Source organism: Orcinus orca, chromosome 12, assembly GCF_937001465.1.
Source record: "Orcinus orca chromosome 12, mOrcOrc1.1, whole genome shotgun sequence".
NCBI classification, from domain to species: Eukaryota; Metazoa; Chordata; class Mammalia; order Artiodactyla; family Delphinidae; genus Orcinus; species Orcinus orca.
Genome location: NC_064570.1, coordinates 4,994,529 through 5,014,535, shown reverse-complemented (window position 1 = coordinate 5,014,535; position 20,007 = coordinate 4,994,529). Strand labels below are relative to the sequence as shown.

At 36.1% G+C, this 20,007-nt stretch overlaps 1 protein-coding gene across 9 annotated transcripts in view; it reads left to right on the top strand.

Annotated features, from left to right (window-relative positions):
- Window positions 1–20,007, top strand: part of QKI (QKI, KH domain containing RNA binding) — a 143,590-nt gene that overhangs the window by 50,351 nt on the left and 73,232 nt on the right. For all 9 annotated transcript variants that reach the window (XR_004476378.2, XM_004278864.4, XM_012536412.3 and 6 more), the window contains exon 3: window positions 2,307–2,423. Coding sequence is in view for 8 of the 9 variants with exons in the window: in XM_004278864.4 (XP_004278912.1) it covers window positions 2,307–2,423 (117 nt within the window). In the remaining variant the exon portion in view is untranslated. The remainder of the gene's footprint in view (window positions 1–2,306; window positions 2,424–20,007) is intronic.

Genomic DNA, 20,007 nt, shown 5'->3' with positions numbered 1-20,007 from the left:
AGCATCTATTTCACTCTTTGCCACATAGGAAGCCTTGAATACATGTTTCATTAAGTTGAATTTGAAAATGAAAGGTTGTTTCCTATTCTACTGAAAAATACTCAAACTAAACAAAATTACACATAATAAGCATAATGCTTATAAAGTCTGTGTCGATTAATTCTAATATCTAGAGGCCTGGTGGATTTGTTTCTTTTGTCTTGTCGTTTCTTCAGATTTTTGTTAATGTCATTTTACGTTCTGTGTATTTGGTTGTTTTCTAGTGTGTGCCAGATAATGTATTTACTGAATAGCTTACAAAAATAATATAAGGCCTAAGATTATGTTGTCTTCCTCCAGAGAGAATATATGTCAGCTTCTGACAGGTACCTACTGTTAACTGGCAACCCAAGATCACCTCGGTACAATTTTGCTTATTGAGGTTGAGACAGTTTTGATGTTCATATGCAGAGTCTGTAAGGGCCTGGGAAATTGGGGTTCACTTTTACCCCCAGAATGCACACCCATCAGATCCCTCCCCAAAGCAAAGACCGGGGACGGGGAGGCGCTCACATTGGTAGTTACACACTCCAGACCACGTCCCTTGAAGTTCAGGCTCTCAGCTGTCCTCTCCGGATTCAGCAAACATACCTAGAGGACAAGGAGTTCCCCAAAGCCAGGCTAACATCCTCTTGATTCTCTGTCCTCCCTACGATCCTGAATTAGCAATTCTTCACAGTCTTGCTGGATCTCTCATGCATTCAAGCAGATGTTTTTTCCTTCTGTGTCCTATTTTACTGGAATTGCTCAGCTGGTCTGAATTACCCTTAGTACTTAACAGAAAATTCCATGAAATTTTTTAAGAGGTTGCCTTTAAATCCAAGTACATCTAGAATTGACCAACTTCACGCAGTACAGAGTAAAAATATATTAAAACGAGGGTCTGAGAAAGGGAAAAAACACACATATCACAGAAAATCTATCAACAGGCCTGGCTCTCTGTTCATTTAGAGCAGACTCTTCCTACTTTTCGGCAACTTGCCAACCCCACCTTTATATGTAGTCACAGATTCTATAAAACTTCATTCCCTCTCCTCAGCTTGGGATGGAAAAACTTATATCGTAATCCCCGGAGGGAAGAGGGCTTTCTTCCATCCTTATACGTGTACTACCCGTCTTTCATTTGGGAATCACTTTTGTAAGATGTGGCGGTGCTGGTGAGCAGCTAAGGCAAAGTAAGAAGCCATTGGAGTACAGAAGATTGAAGAACTTCCCTGGCTGCTTAAGCCTTGACAGCAGTAAATTCTGGCATATTAGTGTTACTAACGATACATTAACAGTAGGATTAAAATGCAAGAAAAAAATAGGAAGCATAAGAATCAGTAACTTAATTGATTGAATAAGTTAATAGAAACCACCCATCAGTCTTTGTGGAATTGATAGTAAACCACCCATCAGTCTTTGTGGAACGTTCATTTTTTTTGTGTCTTTTATGCAGATGACATGTGAATGAGGAAAATTTACTTTTCAATATTCAGAGTCAATCTGTTCTTCCCATTGGACTTTTTAAAAAAATTAACTTCTGTGAATGAATACTTGACATTTCTGTGGAGGGATGATAATTACTTATTTATATAATTATTTTTGTCACTGTCCTATTCGTGATAAGAGTTAAGGTTCTTTGTCAAAGTAGTAATATAAGCTAAAGGTAGAAATGGAAAATAGAAAGGAAAATAAGGATGCAGAGATAAAATTGTGCAAGGAGTGTGGTGAAAAATGTAGACTCTCATGACTTAAATATTTAGTATAGGGTGGAATCCAAATTTGGCCATCAGTGTTCTGGCAGCCAACCGCAGAATACAATTCTCTCTGAACAGTTGCTTTGGAGAAAGTATAACTTAGATAAATAAGACAGGAGTTCTCCCCCAAGGATTTCTGTAGAAAAGGCCACCACTATTTAACATAATGAACAGTTCCCTGAACCCTGTCATAAAGGATTTTGTAGAAGGGAATTGCATTCTTGGGTGGCACCTAAGATTTTGTCTAACTCTTTAATATACTCTGGTTTAGATTACATGTTGATGGGCAATTGAGTATAGTACCTGTTTTAGTTAGATACTGTTGTTCCTAATCCATAATTTGTATTAATACATACGAAAATTTCAAGCTAAACATGAGCTGCTGTAATTTCACCCCCAGACTTGTCAAGAAATTCATAAGATTTTATTTCAACTTAATATTTTTTAAAAATCTAACTGAAGGAAGTAAATTTATACTTTAAAATAACTTTAAGTGAATAATGTATGGTGATTTTTTTTTTCCCCCAGTTTAATTTCGTTGGGAGAATCCTTGGACCTAGAGGACTTACTGCTAAACAGCTTGAAGCAGAAACAGGATGTAAGATAATGGTCCGAGGCAAAGGCTCAATGAGGGATAAAAAGAAGGTAAGTCCTTGAAAATGGGGCAGGTCTTTATGTGAATAATTTACTTATACTTTCGAATTTTAGTAACAAAATATCTAGACCCTAAAACACTATACATTATTTGATGTCTGAAACTTTTGAACTTTTTAAAGGTGTTGTCATGATTTTCCCTTTTTGATTATCATTTTTCATTTAGCCAGCTAATATCAGTCTATGATATTACCTTTGGTTTTTACACTTGAGAAACGCCAGTTTGGCAATTAGTCAGACTATAATGTTGTATATATAAAAGATGTAACTAAAACTTTGAAAAATCTAAAATGTTTCTTTTGATGAGATTTAAATGAGGACCAAACGAATAACTTTGGATGTATGTCATCTCATCAGGAGAGTTAGTAAACATAGGAAAAAAAGGCTTATAACTAGCCATATGAGAGTCATTTTGGTTTTTACCAACATTTTATGTTGATTTTAAGTTTTCTAGACATTTTACTTTAAAGTGTATTGTTCCTGCTTTCTGCTTTTTTCTTTTGCCACTCTTGTTTTTCTAGTATAATAAACACCTAACTACCTACTTTAAACATTGTTTTTAGGAAGGTTTTTTTGCCTTGTTTCCTTTTATCCAGTAAGAGGCAGAATACTTTTGAAATTTCTGCCTGTGTGAAAAATGTTTGACTGATTTTAAAAAATAACCTAGATTTTGATTGCCAAAGATTAGATTTATTGTTAGGAAGGGTTTGTTGTTTGTTTGTTTTTTTAAAATACATTGCCTTGAAAGGGATATCAAATGATAGACCTGTTATGTTACGTTATGTTATTGTTATGTTAGAGTGTGTGCATTGAATCACTTTGTGGAGCTTACGGAATGACCACCAGACCGATAAGGTATTCTGACTTCATTCTGATATGCATCTTTTTGAGCTTCTCACTTCATTTCATTTAAGCTCTCCCATAAGCTGACTGGATCTCAATCATTTTCTCTCCTTACAGACAAATAATGACTTAGTAGTTAAGTTGGAGGGAGAGGCCGTCAATGATATTGATTATCTTTAGATCTTATTATAAGCTGTTCTTGTCAGCTGAGTATAAAGATACTTTGAGGCAAGCATGTGAGTTCTCCCTAAGCATATTTAGCTGTTGTATTTAAAACAACTTTTTTTAATTAGAATATTAAAAAAATTTAAGCATATTGTGAATCAGCTGAGTGGCAATCTCATATCACCATGCAGTTTTGGTTCCCCTGTTTGCACTTATGGTTGCGTTGCATTAAATAATGCTAATTTAATAGCCTAGGGACAATGAGATGAACTCTCAACAACTGAAGGACAAATAAATCTTCACCAAAAGATTAGTGTATCCATCAGTTAAACAAGTTATTAATATCGGTCAGTTAACAAAACGTGTTTTGCCCTCTCCTCAGCCTCTCTTAGTTCTGTAGTAATGGCTCTCCACTTACTCCACTCACACACTCACAGGCACTGAGGATTAGAGCTTGGAACTGTATTGAGACATGGTGAGTTCTGTTTTCAGTCAAGTTGAACTTTGTAGCCTGAAGAACATTTTTCTGCTATCATTTTTGACAGAAGATTAGAGTGGTTAAGAGAGTACGCTCTATAATCATCTTGCTTTTGTTTGAATCTTGGTTCTATCACTTAGCAGCTTTGTGATTTTAGCAAATTACTCCATCTCTTTGTGCCATATAATGTAGTGAGGGAGTAGTGATGTCACTTCTCTCTTATGGTTGTGAGGATTAAATCAGTTGTAAAGCACTTAGAATAGTGTTTTGACACATAGTAATCAATCAATTAATGTTAATGATTGTTCTTAATAAATTTTATATTAACATTATTAGTACATTTTATGTTTAAACTCATATTGTATCATGGGGGAATACTACAGTTTTTTACGCTTTGGAAATGACAGTACTTTTGTTGTTGCTTTGTGACCTTTGAATATCCCATATTCTGATGGCTTTTCTGTTTTGTTTCTCTGGTGGTTGGTGTGTCCATATTCTGTCTTGTCCACTTTGTTCTTAAGCACAAATAGAAGCAGTTCGCACATTTTATTTTTGTTTTAATATGTACTGTTGTCTAATGAAATAAAAAATGTTTACAGATTAATGCATGAAAACAGTAATAAATTAAGACACCAACAAAATTTTGACTGCAGATTATATTTTTAGTTTTATTAAAGTGCTACAGATGAACATACTTAGGGGATATCAAGTTAATTTGAATGGCTGTCATATGTTTGATATTATGGTGAAGAATTTATATGTAGATATATAATGCCAAGAGTGTTTTCTGTAATCTTAATTTAAATCTGCCCGTAATTGTCAACCAACTCATTTTGGTTTATGCTGTAGTAAGTAACTCTGCCCGTTGAGTTCTTAGAAGTGCTAGTAAAAGTTAGATCAAAATGGAAGGTACTATCGTTCATTGCTTGGCTGTTATTTTTATGTATTTTTTTATTTTTTATTTTTTTGGCTGTTATTTTTAGAAAGAACATGACAAATAGATGGAGGCAAAAAGAAATATAGTAATAAGGCCGATTGAGGTATATTTCATGTGTTTAAAGGAAAACTTTAAACTTTTCTGCAGAGTTGTCAGTTTATGTAAAAGCTAGAAAATAAACCTTAATTTACTGACTGTCCAAGGTATTATGACGGAATACTGTTTGCTGATTTGTATCCTTCACTGCTAGTCTGATAAACCCAGTGAGGGCATACCATGTCTGTTTTATGGAGTACTTCCCTGTTGTTTGATCAGTACCTGGCACAGAGCAGGAACTGGAAAAAATTATCTGGGAAAGGAGTGAATGTTTAGGTAATAAATGAAAGGCATAGATGCTCCCCTATCTCCGCCCCATAAAAGATTTTATAAATAGAGATAATTATAAATCCTATGTGCTTTTAATTCTTTTGGGAAGATAGGCAGTGCCGTATCATTCTAAGCTGTTGGTTTTAAGTAAGGGAATGAATGTGCCACTTTAATTTTCATTCTCTTAGATTGGTATTACTTCAGCATTATTGAAGGGCACAACAGTATTGTCATTGTATAAAAATACCCCAGGGGAATGGTACTGGGTAAACTCATGGAGCCTAAGAGCAAGAACTGCACTCAGACTTCGTAGGAGACTAAGGAGCCATGCTTGTATTTCTGCTCCCCACTCCCACCCAGAAATGTTGACCGGTGAAATGTCTACAGTTGGTCAAAGCAGGGTTAGTCAAATGTTGTGTCTTCTGGAAATTTCCAGTAAGACTCAGCAATTCTAGTTAGAGCTCTTTACTTGAAATGAAGGGATGTACACTCAGGGAATCAGATGACCTTCTAGGGCTGCAAATAGCAGTGGCCAGATGGTATTAACCACTTTCATGATCTGTGCAGTGTCTTATTCAGACCATTCAACAATCTCAAAAGATAGTTTTTACTCTTCTAACAGGAATGGAGGCTTAAAGAGGTCAAATAACTTATCCAGTCCCTCATTTCTAAGTAGTAACTACACTCAGTATAAACATATATCTTGCTGGACATTGAAATTCAGCTCTGCAGTTCATTCTCTTCAGAACATGGGCTTTGAATTTAAAATTAGATCAATCTGTAATAAAGTTTTAATTCAGTTTTTCACTTTGTTTCCCAAATATATTTGACCACAGTCTCTCCTTTCCAAGAGCTATCCCTGTAACTTCTTGAGGAACTGCAGTGTTGTATGGACCATGATCTATGAAATGTTATTAGAGAGGCATATTGTGTAATTGCAAACATAGGTAGAATTTCATAACTGTTTTTACATGTCACTTTTCATATATGTTATAAATTTTTCTTAAATGTCTCTTATAGTCCTATTAATTTCTTATGGTGCATATATATTTTAACTAGTTAATATGTGATATTTTTAGAAAAGTTTAAAAGTGTATATGGTCTGGGAAAAAGTATAGGTACCTGATTCTATCACTCTAGAGACTTATTGACAATTTTGGTATGTTTTCTTGTAGATCGTTCTCTCTGCAGTTATGTACACTTTTACATGTGTTATAGGAAGTGAATCTTTTACTATTCATGATGCTTTATAATTGGCATTTTCTCCTGCAACCTTGTACCCTGTCCTATGTCAGTTTAATTGGCAAGTAACTGAGCTTTGTAATGTCTAAGACTTTGTGCTGGCTGATAAGAAAGCACACTTAAAAGATGTTTCAAGGCGATATTGATAGTATATGCAAAAATAAATTTGCTTGATATGTGGGGGCAGCTTAGACTTTTATTTTTATGAAAGATGTTGTTGCTCTCTCAACACTTGGAAAATAATCAGATTAATACAGTTTTTTGTTTGACATACTAAAGTGGCTGTGATAGCCAGTGATATAACATCACATACAAACATGGTCCAAACAGCCTGCTTTATTGATCTTGTTGAGTACTAGGCTTTCTCACAACCTCGAGCGTGGGTATAGTTTATTTAAAAAAAGAAAAAAAAACACAACCAGAAAAACCACCTTTCATCGTGGCACATTTTGAACAACGTTTATTCATCACCCAGTGTCAGCATTGTCCGTCTCCTTCCATGTGTGCCCACATTCCCCCTTACCCTTCCTCCCCCTCCGCCTACCAGATGATTTGGGGAGCAAATTCCAGACATAATTTCAGCTGTAAACATTTTATTAGGTGTTTCTAAAATAGAAGGACTCTTTAATGCTATCATGTTTATGTTTTTTTTAAATCACCAAAACAATTTCTTTGTGTCGCTATGTATCTTGTCATTGTTCACAGTTCCCTTCTTGTCTCATAAATGTGCTTTGAAAAAACATTTTCATGGTATCCAAGTGAGGGCCGTATATCAATACCTTGCTTAAGAGATTGATAGATCTCTTAAGCCATTCTCACCCTCGCCCCCATTTCTCCTTGTAACTTATTTGTAAAAGGACTGAGTTATTTGTACCGAAGATTTCCCGTGGCTTGTGCTGATTGCACTTTCATGGTGGTGTTTAACACTTATCTCTGTCCCCTGTATTTTTGGTAAATTGGTGGTGAGAAAGGTTTAATCAGATTTAGATCTCCTGCCCTCCCTTCCTCATTTCCTTTCTTCCTTTTGAAAGAAACTTTCACAAGCAGTGTTGTGGTTGTGGTACCTAAAATCTAGTTTCCTCCTGATTTCAGCAGTTAACTGTTGATTGTTTTTTAGGCCCTTTATTTCAGTAGGAGCTCCAAAATAGTTATTATCCTGTTTCTTTGCTGTTATTAGCTAGGTTTACTTTTTATAGGAGAGGCGGGATAAATGCTCAGTTCTTCACTTACTAGGTTTAAAATAGTGAGTTGTTTCCTAGCAATCCTCCAGAGGTGAAGAGTGAGTTTTTTTGTTTTAATTTGAGTATCACTATGAATGCATTGAAACAGTTTTAATGCATTTCAGTTCATGGCACTTAAGTGTTTTTAACTGATGATCACGTGGTTTGACCAGTGGGGGGCCTTTTCAAATTCACTTCCAAGTCCCTTTAACACAATCCTAGTAGTTTGGGGCTAGTAACTTTGTTTTCTGGTGTATATAATAGTCCATGCTCATTGTAAGATTTCCTCCCCAGACTTGAGATCAGCCACTTCTTTAAGGAACCCTGATTACTATTAGTGAAAAATAGTATTTGGAAACTGCATTATGGGCTCTAGTGTCACTCATTATTTGTAGACCTTTTCAGGACAGAGCTAGGAGATACATAGGTACACACACACACACACACACACTCAGGAATATAAGTATCTTTACAAAGTTCATTCTCATTTAAAATGAAAACTACAGTGTTTTATTTAATTGATCTTGTATCTATATTTTGTTTCCCACTGAAAATGCCGGTTCCTAATGACACAAAATGATTGATTTTCTTTATTCTAAAATATACAAAACAGTCTCAGAATAACAATACAAACACTACTACCAACAGTATAGTCAGTGAAAATTTTTCACCAGTTCTTACTGTTTTTAGGGTATGTTTCACTAGAGAGAGAAGTTACTTTTAAAACACTCAATAGTTTTTCAGTATATATCAGTTATGCCATCATACGGATAAACAGTTAAGGTCATTTGTTACACTTGGTTTTCTAGTTTTACGAATTTCTTATTTTTCTGTTACTTGTAAAATATTTACATGGTTCCAAAATCAAATCTACAAAGTAGGAAATTTTCAGAGAAGTCCTGCTTTTATCCCTGTCTCTTTTATCTATCCCCCATCTTGCAGTTTGGGTAAATTTTTTATTTTGGTATTTGGCTTATCCTTCCATTTCTTTGTTTTACATGAAGAGTTACATGAGCGTGTGTGTGTGTGTGTGTAATTTCTCACTCCCTTCATAGATAATTGTATACTCTACACTTTTCTATGCCTTGCCTTGTTTTTTTTGTTTGTTTGTTTTTTACTTAATAGTGTATCATTAAGTCACTTACTGGCAGTACATAGAGACAGTCTTTATTCCTTTTAATAACTTCATCATATTCCATTGTGTCTGTGTACCGTAAATTATTCCAGCATTCCCCTATTAATGGACATTTAGATTGCTTCTAGGCTTTTGCTGTAACACATAGGAAGAGTGCTGTATTGAATAGCTTTTATATACATCTTTACATGTACTTGCTAGTTTATCTTTGGAATAGAATTCCAGAAGTGGTATCACAATATATAGTTTTGCTAGCTAGTGCTAAATTCTTCTCTTTAGGGATTATTGTTTTGCATTACTTCAGCAATGTATGTGAGAACCAGTTTCCCAACAGATTCACCAACAGAGTTAAACTTTCATGTAAGGCGCTGTTAAAGGAGCTGTTCCATAAGTATATATTTCTCTGTGTCTTTAAAAGGTCCTTGCTGTTATGAGCAATGCAGCCATCTCTGATTTCCCAGTTAGACAATTGTTTGAAATATATTTCTTATTTTGTCATTGAACCCATTTATGAATAATGGTTAGACATAGTTGAAATGGTATTACCATAACTGGTCTTAAGGTCCATTATATTGTAATAAACTTCTGGTTGGGCCCAAGAAACTAATTACTGTTTTAAATGTTTTCAAGAGGAAAAGTGCTGTAATTTTCTATTAGTTCACACAGCCCTTCTCAGCTAGGGCTCCTCATCTTAGAAGTTCTTCAGTTTCACTGAGAGTGGTTCATAACAAGCACCACTATAGATAGGAGAGGTTAATTATATGTAATTTATGCCTTGGGCCAGGCATTAAATACTTGATTCCCTGTGGAATCAGTTGAGAAAGACTGTACCCTGTGAGGAATGGGTTTTTTCTCTGTACTTTATATCCCTGGCTTAATATCCCCCACCCTGACCCATGCCATTGGTACCTTTGACTCATTGCATCATAGAGTAGGAATTTTTATGGATTCTCTCTTAAAAATGTTAATTTTAGGGCTTCCCTGGCGCAGTGGTTGAGAGTCCACCTGCCGATGCAGGGGACACGGGTTCGTGCCCTGGTCCGGGAGGATCCCACGTGCCACGGAGCGGCTAGGCCCGTGAGCCACGGCCGCTGAGCCTGCACGTCCGGAGCCTGTGCTCCGCAGCAGGAGAGGCCACAACAGTGAGAGGCCCGCGTACCACCAAAAAAAAAAAAAAAAATGTTAATTTTATAAATTACATGCTTAGAAAATTCCATGTATCTGATTTGAATAGTAGTATTTAGCTATAAAAACGGGTCAGTTGCTTTAGAAGAGTGATTATGAAAATTATAGTAAGGTATAATCTGGTTTGGAAGGAACCTTATTAAAGCCATGAATTCTAACACTTGTTATATCTAATGCTATCATATTTTAGTTTCTGTACTGCACATGGTTGTTACTCTGTTTTCACCACCTCCTGTCATAGTTAATTTAATACCTTTTTAGGCAGCAAGTATTTTTTGAATGCCTATGAATTTTTGTCCTCAAGTGTCTTTTACCCCCAAGATACTGATAAATTTGACAGTGGGCTAATGCACAGTGTGGTAGATAACCACAACAGGTGTTATACATTGTGCTGTGGGACGCCAAGGAAGTGATGAGTTCTTTTACAGGTTGAGGGTTTCAGGGAAAGCTAGAGAAGATGGGACTGGAGTAGGAACTTACAGGGCAGATGAGTGGAATGGTATTCTAGAAATCAGAGGTAGGATCAACCAGTATGTGTCCTTATGCTAATGCTTGACATATTGCAGTGGAAGTTATAAGGTATAGTGGGAGAAGTGGTATTGGAGACAAGGTTGGGATCTGAGGATAATAGGACCTTGAATATGATTTTAAACTTTTTCTTTTTATTCTAAAAGCAGTGCATTGGCACTTATGTTTTTAAAGTAAGGAGTTATATGATATGGCAGTCGAAGGGATGGATGGAAGGGAGAAGAGACCAAAGGCCACAAACAAATAACTAAGTCTTAGAACACTTTACTTAGAAAGTTCTTCCCTGTGTTCAGAAAATCTGTCTTTGGAACTTAGATCCTCTGATCCTAATTCTACTTTGAATTTAAAACAAAATAATCTCTTAACCTTAGGGCCTTTGACATACTTAATGACAGTCCTGTGTCTCAGAGGTGTCGTTCTCTAGCTATAAACTAATTCCCTAGTAACTTAAGTCCTCCTCTGCTTTTTTTCTTTCTTTCTCTCTCTTTTTTTTTTTTTTTAATGTCATGGGACATAGCATTGAATTCAGCCTCAAAAGCGACGGGAGGGGCCGCAGCGGTGAGGGGCCTGCGTACCGCAAAAAAAAAAAAGTGATCGATTGGTTTCTTTTTAAAGAGAAAGGAAGGCCTGCCTTTCTGGAAGAGTTTTAAATCTACTTTTCAAATTATCTGCCACAAAAGAACATTACAACAAAATTCTAATTCGTCGTAGACCAAATCTTTTGTAAAATATAATGAAATTATCAGAGAAACAGAATTTTTAAAAGGTAATTTTAATCCTATTTAAAACTTTTTGTATCAACAGACAAAACTCTCCAGTCAGAATGCTGTAAAAGTTCCTAAACGCTTGATTTCTGTACTGGCAGGCTACCTTTGGCAGCAGCTCTGGCTGAAACACCAGCTTGCTGTATGATCCGCTGGTTTTTTCAGGACTGGAAACTAGCCCTGTGGTGTCCTCTCCTCCCCACTTTTCTTCTTTCTTCTCATACCCTCATTTTTCCTCTTGAGTGTTTTCAAAATATTCAATTTTTTAGTTCTGTTTCTGGTTACACGTTCATTTTGGAGTCAAGTGACTTAGCTTTGTTTTAAGATGGAAGAATATAAAGCAGTGCAATACAAATTAAATGTTTAATTCAGATTGGATAGTATTTCAGTACATTTTTATAGAAAAGAGTCATTGCTTTGCCTGTATTAAGTACTAAGAAAGACTGGGGAGATTTGAAATAAAAATTCTGCTACTATTTATTTAAAGTATAGTTTTTTTTTAATTTGTAAGACACTGCAAGGGATAAAAAGATGGATCCAATGAGAATAACCTGTTTTCATTACTAAAGTAGCTCTTTGAGTAACCTGTAAAACTTAAGCTAATTACTCTGCCATAGATCTAATAATACCAAGATGAGTTAATTGTCCATGTCTAATGAAATGAGACATGAGTTTCAGTGAAAAGGGAGAGTCCATTTTATCACTAGATGCTGTTAATGAGCCTTTTAAAATTCAGTCTTGATTGGATAGCAGTCAGTTTAGTTAAGGAATCTTTGAGCACCTTGTAATGTGTTGTATATGTAACAGATTTTCTTTCAGAAGGTTCAGTTCTCTGTGGACAGGATTAGTAGCGGAATGTTGCTTATGTGTTTATCATTATGCTGCATCAGTTGATTTTCTTTTTCAAAATCCTTTAACAAGAACTTCGATGGAAATTTTTTTTCCGTTATATTAGTGACAAATTATTAGACAGTTTCATAAGCCTAGTGAGCCATCCTATTCTATCCTACTACTTTTATTTTTCTCCTTCAGTTATGAAAGATAACAATTTAAAGAAATTATATTGTTGCTCTTTGAATTTTAAAACATGCTATTCTTTTATTTTAAATCATGTATAATTGTTAACTCTTTGACTTTTAAAGACATGTATAGTTATTTTTTTAAATCAGGAATTGTCATAGGACCGGGATGATATCACAGTCTTTGGGTCCAAAAAAGTCAAAACTGTGATTCTTCATTTTGTAAATTATATGTTACTTAGAAAAGAGCAAATAGAAATTATAGCAGGTTAGGACTGCTCCTAACAACTTGGCCAGTTGATTAATTAAGACCTTAAAAGGTCTTAATAAGTTTTCAACTTAAGCTTTTGCTGAATTCAGATACCTATAAAGTATTCTAAATATAGATTACTAATCACTTCACATAGAAAATACTATTATTTTTCATATTCTGATGTGAAGGAAGTTCTGTATCATTTCACCTTTGTAACTAATAAGATTAATTTCTGACTAGTAACTTGTTTTCGTTCTTGCATTTTTGGCAAGGATTTTTTGTTTTGTTCGTTGGGGGGTTTTTTGTTTGTTTTTTTAAATGTTGTGTCCTCAGCACATAATATTAGTTTGCCCCATATTGATGATATTAAGTTTCATCCTTTGGTTAAAATGGCATCAATCATATTTTTTCATTGTAGAGATACTTTTCCCCCATTTAAATTAATAACTAATCTAAGGGGAATACTTTGCAACTTTGTAAATATCCTGTTGCCAACAAAATTTTGCCCCCCCCCGCCCCATACTCTTCCCCACTACTCCCCGTGTGGAGTTAGGCTAAACTCTCCACTGAATTCCCGACTGCCTACTTACCATTTGGACTGGGTTGAATGGGCCGGGGTGGCTGGTGACAGCAGTGCTGAGTTGGTGGTGGTGGTGAGGGTGCAGCACGCTGAGCACCTATGGTGACTTAGGTCTGCTCTTTCATCGCTCCTCGGGAATTCACTCATTAATTCCCAAACAGCCCTATGAGGTAGCTACTGTTGTTTTTCTAATTTTATTGGTGAGGAAGTGGAGACATAGAGGAGGTTCTCTTCACCTCCATAGTGAGTTGCTTACTCAGGATTTGAACCCAGGCTGAGTGCAAGAGTTTCATTATTACATTGTGATTTTCCTCAATAGTCTTTTGATCTCCTTATCTCCACTCTTCCTCTCTGGCTCCCTCTGGCAACCAGAGTGATTTTTAAAGAATAATCCTGCAATATATGTTTATGTGTTCAGTAAGAGTCAGCTCTTTACTGTGGCTAACAAGGCCCTGCTTGGTCTTGTGTCTAGCTGCCTTACAGGCTTCTTTTTGCCACCTCTGTGACTGAGGTCCCACCTTTCCATTCCTTCAGCATACTGATGCTCTCCTTGTAGGGCTTTGGTCTTGCTGGTCCCTCACCTGGAATCCTCTTCCCCTGGTATCTTTTTGTAACTCAGTCTCCACTTTTCAGATTTCTGTTCAATTTCACATTTTCAGAGAAACCTTCGGTAGTCACTCTGCCCCCAAACAGCAAACCCTGATGCCTTGCCACACTGCTCTCTTACCCTTTTGCTCCTTGTATCCATTATCACTCCGGACATGCTTTACCTGTTTATTATTATTTATCTTCCCCCATTAAGGGTGTGTGTGTTTGGTGATGAGAGCAGAGAGCTGTCTGTTTTGTTCACTGCCCTGTCCTCAGTGGTAGAGCTGTAAGTGTCTGCCACGTAGTTGGTACCAAGAAAATATGTGTTGAAGGAAGGAATGGTCTGCCTTTTAATTTTGCTTATAATTATTTTACATAAAGAAATTATGACCTGAACAGTCAAACTATATTTTATGGTTTTTTGGATTCTTCTTTAGTATCAGAGGCGTTTACATTCCTCAGTAGTTTGTATAGATATTTGCTATTTTCTGTTATCATTATGGTTTTATTTATTCAGTTAAATCTTACATTCTTTTATAAATTATTTCATTCTGCAGGGTAAGATTGCAAATTCCACATTTTCAGTTATTTTGCTTTTAAAATAATTTTAATGACTTACATTTTAATCGCTTTTGACAGTTGTCTGTTTTTTTTCAATATGTGAAAAACGTAAAATTAGAATTTTTGAAGTTCTTAATTGAGTAGCAAATATTCTTTTTAACTTTCTGAGGAATTTTTTTGTCCAGTGGTTTAGTTTTTGGAAGAATTTGCTCCGATTGTATAGGTAAGAATTTGCCTAGGCAATTAGTTCTGATTTGTCCAGGTGTGCTATATTTGTTACCAAATGATCTAGGAAAAGTAAGAGTAAATAATGTTTGTTTTGCTAAGAAAAGGTACAGTGTTTCTAAACCATAATTACCTTCATATTTTGAAGTTTTTCTTCTCAGTATAGCTCTTTGGAAGGGCGACACTAAGGTTTGGTTTGCCCAGTACAGTTTCAGCTGTACTTACTGTCTAGGCATAATTATTAGTATATCCTTTCACTTTCAAATTATCCTGATTTGGATGACAAATTACATAGTCCCCCTTAGTTTTGGGGCATTGTTTTGGTGTTTGTTCAGCTTTCTTCCACAAAGCATTAGCACTGTTCTTAAATCTCCTTGTATGCTGGCTGTCTGAGATTTGTTGTTATGGAATGATACTGTGGCCTTATGAAAATTTTGATAGAAAATTAAAATGTTGCTTTTAATATGTCTGTTTCAAAGTGCTGCCCTTAGAGTGAGAAGTGATTTATGTTTATTTGGAGAAAATAAATTGTGGAAGATGTGTACACCAGAGGATCATTCTGTCCTCTGGTACTTGATCCCTTGCTTGTTTATAGGATTTGATTCTTGTTCTTTATTAGTTTACTCTTACCAGCAGCTGTGGTTAAAAGAAACAAAACAAAACCACTTGGGAGATATCCTTGAGTCCTTTCTACCCTCAGTCAATCATTTAACAGATTTGCACAATTGTGCAGCTCAGTATCTTCTGAGTTCCCACAGGGCCTCCCCACCACCATTGTCTAAATCTGTGCTCTCATTATTTTTTGCCTAGACCTCTGCAGTCATCTCTTAACTGTTCTTTTTCCCCTCAGGTAATATGCATAATATCTACTAAAGTCAATTTTTTTGTTGTTACTGATATCTTGTTAGTATGTTTATATATATGTGTGTCTTTCCGTCTAGGTATATGCAAGGTTGTAGTACTCTTTGTCACGAAATAAGATAAAGTTCTTCTCACCCATTGCCAAGCAGTTAAATGTCCTGTTTCCATTCCTGATTTACCTTTAGTTACTATAAACTTTTTTATTTGATTATTTAAGCTGTGTAGATAATTTATACAAAAAAATAATTTTACCTATTAACTTTTAGAATTCCCATTGTGTACAGGGCACTTTTCTTTTTGCTTGTTGATATAAGAGAGCATAAGATTTTTGTGTCGAGGCTGTCTTAAGCATTTGTTCAGATTTTTCGTATATCTTAAAAACCTCAGGAGGTAATCGTAGTTGTTCAGAAGCATCTCACATCACAAATGTGATGGTTTAGGACTTAAGGTTTTTAAAAATGTAGTTTTTATAGCAAGTTATAATTATCACAAGAAAATAATGAAGTCACCATGGAAAACAGTACATGAATTTGTGTTTAGAACATTATACATGTGTAGAACTAACTGGTAGAAGCGTTCTAAATTAAAAAAAAAACAAAAACATTTTATATGTTTGGCATGAGGGCAGAAATCATTTGGCAGGAAATAAATGTTATCCTGATCAGATCTCTCTGATAGAGGCTTTTTTCACAGTGGAGTGTTTTGTTGTAGTCAAGGTTGACGTGCATGTAAATACCCCAAGATGATCTTTCACGTCCTCCGTCACCACCAGGTAGAGGATACCTTACGGGAGTTTCTGTGATTGAGTTTAGGATGCTTGCCATCCCTAATCTCCCTCGCTTGCCCCAGGCTTGTTTAATTAGAACTTGCTTTAAGGTATAACCAAAAGTATATCATCATTTCTCACTAAACTAGCCTTAGTCTGTACATTTCTTTTCAAGTGAAATGCCTAGACCTGTGCTCTGTCCAGTAGGGTAGCCATTGGCTGTATACGGAGATTGAAATGAAAACTGAACAAGAGAGCAGTTGAGCTGCTTAGTCACGCAGTCACGTTGAAGTGCTCAGGAGGGCCTGTGACAAGTGGCCCCCCTTTTGGACAGCGGATGCAAGCCACTGTTATTGTTACTCAGAGTTCTGTCGGGTAATGCTGCCTTAGGCAGAGCAAACTTATATAGAAAATGCGGAGAAATAAGCAGTTAGGAACAAATTATTCCTGTTTCTAGCTTTGTATTTTGAAGTAACTAAATTTACAGAAGAACTGCAAAAAGAATATAAAGAACCCTCCCCACACCCCATGTGCCTTTCACCTCATTTGCCAGTTTTTGACATTTACCACTTTAGTGCTCTCGGTCTTCTTTGTTTCTGTCCAACACTTCCCTTCCCTCTTTTCCCCTTTTAATTTGGAATACTTCTTTTTTTGTTTTTTCCTGTCATTGATTATTTGGGGGAAATAAATTTCCATTATTAAAAGTACTTAAGAGATGATTGTGAATGTTTGGCAGGTTTTGTACATTTATCTCTTGGAACATAAACCAGATTCTAAGGGTGCTCATTTTGTTTTTTTAGGTCTTTCCTTCCATTGCCATTGATACAATATGTATTTAGTTATACTCATTCACTCAGGAGTCACTGATTTCAGTGCTTTTCCCCTTTCTGAAAAACTCTTTAAACTCATTATAGGAAGATTAAAAATAATCTAGAAATGTGCTAGTGACCAAGCTCTTAACTTTTTCCCATGGTACCTAGATACATGATTTATTTTGGACCAATTTGCAGTATATGAATAGGCCAATAATAAGTAAAACCTAATCTGGACATAGAAAGTGAGTTTTATTGGCAGTAAAGATATGAATACTGTCAGTGACCATTTTTGAGCAATTCTCCTTTGATGGAGTGATTAGATGAAAAACAATTCATCAAGCTGTCAAGGAAGACCAGGACCCATTGTGACATAAGTGCCAGGCTTGATGAAAAGTCTGAGAAGCAGTGGTAGTGGCATCACCAAGCTCAAACATATGGTCTTGTTTCATTATACCATCACCAACAGTGTACATTTAATTTAACCTTAAATGGCAGTGTAATACAACCAAGTCCATTAACTCCTTCACACAATGTTATTTTCCAGTCTCTTCTGTGTTTTCAGTTCCATCCCTTAACCTTCTGAACAACCAGACCATTCCTAATTGCCCCTACATAACATTTATTCACATGTTTTTTTCTGTCTAGAATATTATTTCTTCTACCTTTCAAAATTTATAACATAATTTAATAAGTAGTTTTTGATTCCCTACTCTGGGCCACACACAAAACTGGGAGGTTGTTCCCGTGGAGCACAACTAGAGAGGAAGACAGAAAATAAACAAGTAAGTAAATGAACACTACAGTATGAGATGGTGATAACTGCCATGAGGAGAATAGCATCAAATGGTGTAATAAGTATGATCAGTGTGGAATGCTTCTAACTCAGGCGTCCAAGTCAGGGCTGTGGGCAGAGGTGACATCTATCGTGTGACAAGAGGGTAAAATGAGAGGAAGTGTAAAGCACTCAGAGAGGAACGACGTTAGATTGTCTGAGGAATAGCAAGATCAGCATGGGTGGAAAAGAGTGGGAGATATCCTTCCATGCAGGCAGGGGAAGGAGTCTGGATTTTATTGCAAGAGCAGCTGGAAGGCAATGGAGGGTTTTAAGCAGAGTGGCATGACCTGAAGCCGTTAGAGAGTGGGTTGTAAAGGGATGTGTATACGGACGGTGATAAGAGTTGAAGCAAGGGACTCGAAGGTGGGCTACTGCAGTTATATTTCTGATTTCCTCAGTGAAGTGTGGACATAATTAATGCCCATTAAAAAATTATGTTGTTCTGGGCTTCCCTGGTGGCGCAGTAGTTGAAAGTCCGCCTGCCGATGCAGGGGACGCGGGTTCGTGCCCTGGTCCGGGAAGATCCCACATGCCGCGGAGCGGCTGGGCCCGTGAGCCATGGCCGCTGAGCCTGCGCGTCCGGAGCCTGTGCTCCACAACGGGAGAGGCCACAGCACTGAGAGGACCGCGTACCGCCAAAAAAAAAAAAAATTATGTTGTTCTTACCACAGAATTTTAGTCAGCCAGTTTCTTGAAATTTCCGAAGTACAGGAGCATCAAATAGAAAATGCAGAAGAAACACTTAAAAAATTTACTTAAATATAAACAACTGACACATGACTTAAATTACAAAATAGAGAAAAAAAGAGAAAGACAGCCAGCAAGCACTTTATAAGTTAGTTAAATAGGACTTAAGGTTAAGAAGCAAAATACTAGTTTAAAACCTGTAAGTAAAATTAATTGCCTGGGTAGAGAGAATATGTGAGTATATTTTGCAAGAACATCAGTGGCCACTTTACTTTTTCAAGTCACACCGAGACATAGGTAACAATTTCTGATCTTCTTGAGGTGTAAATGTTTCCCCTCTCCCCAATATACATGATTCTTCTCCATACTAACACTTGCGTATAGCTTATAATGTAAACCTACTAAGTAAGATGAAAATAGTTTCTCAATCAAGTGGTTGGAATATTTAGGAATAATTGGTGTCATTTAACAGAAAGTTTTAAATTGTATATTTGAAAATTTTTCTTGACAAGTCTTGAAGTAACTCTAAACAGACAATGTGAATTAGGGTATGTTCTTTCCTTTGGTCACTTACCGTGCTTTCCCACCCAGCTCTGGCATATGTACACACGAATTAGGTTGCCGAGAGAGATTTATTCCAAGGATATGTTTTGAATGATTTTAACATTAAAAAAAAACAAACCCCAAGGCATTTGAGGCAGAGATGTTTTTTAGACAATAGTTGTTTAATGAGCTGCTTGTATATACAAGGGAAGAGAATAGGCCTGATTGCTCACAATCTGATGTTTGAAAAAGTATTTTCCTGGATCTTATGTATTTGCATATCTAATTGCTATGTAATCAAAACCAAGTGAACTGTAGCTACTTGAAACTCTAAAATGAAAGGCAATCATCTGTATGGGGAGTGGGGGGGAACCCCTAACATGCAGGCTAGCCTGAATATTAGCATTATAGGCTTCTTGTGTTTAATTATAGGTGTCTCACTGAGCAGTAAATGTATGCTTGTGTAATAAAAAAGCGAATATGACCCCGAAACACCAGCTCTGCTTTTTGGTAACAGAGCATTGACTTTGAGAGAACTTAGCATCCTTTGTGTATTTTGGTGATAAGGGATTGTGCCAGAATGGCTGTTAATTACTTGCTTTGTTTGATATGGAAAGCACTGGTTCCACACTTTTCTTCCTACCAGTGACAGCACCCAATTAAAATGTGTATTAAAGCAGCTATAATGCCCTCGGTTATCTGTTGGGAAGACACGAGGTAAAGAAAATTAATTTGACTTTTTCTAGCTGCTTGTTGGCAGCTTTGTGTTTGGTAAATGGAAAATAAATAGAATAAAAAAACTATTTACTCCAAGATGTACCGTATATCCTTTTATAGACTTTAACATCTTATTTTATGATTTCTTGCTGCCTCATAAATGGATTATTAAATTAAGAGAGATGTTCTTAATATTCTTAATTTGGAAGTTTAGTAGCCACTGATTATCAGTTAAAGCTCTCTGTATATTTTAACTTGTTTG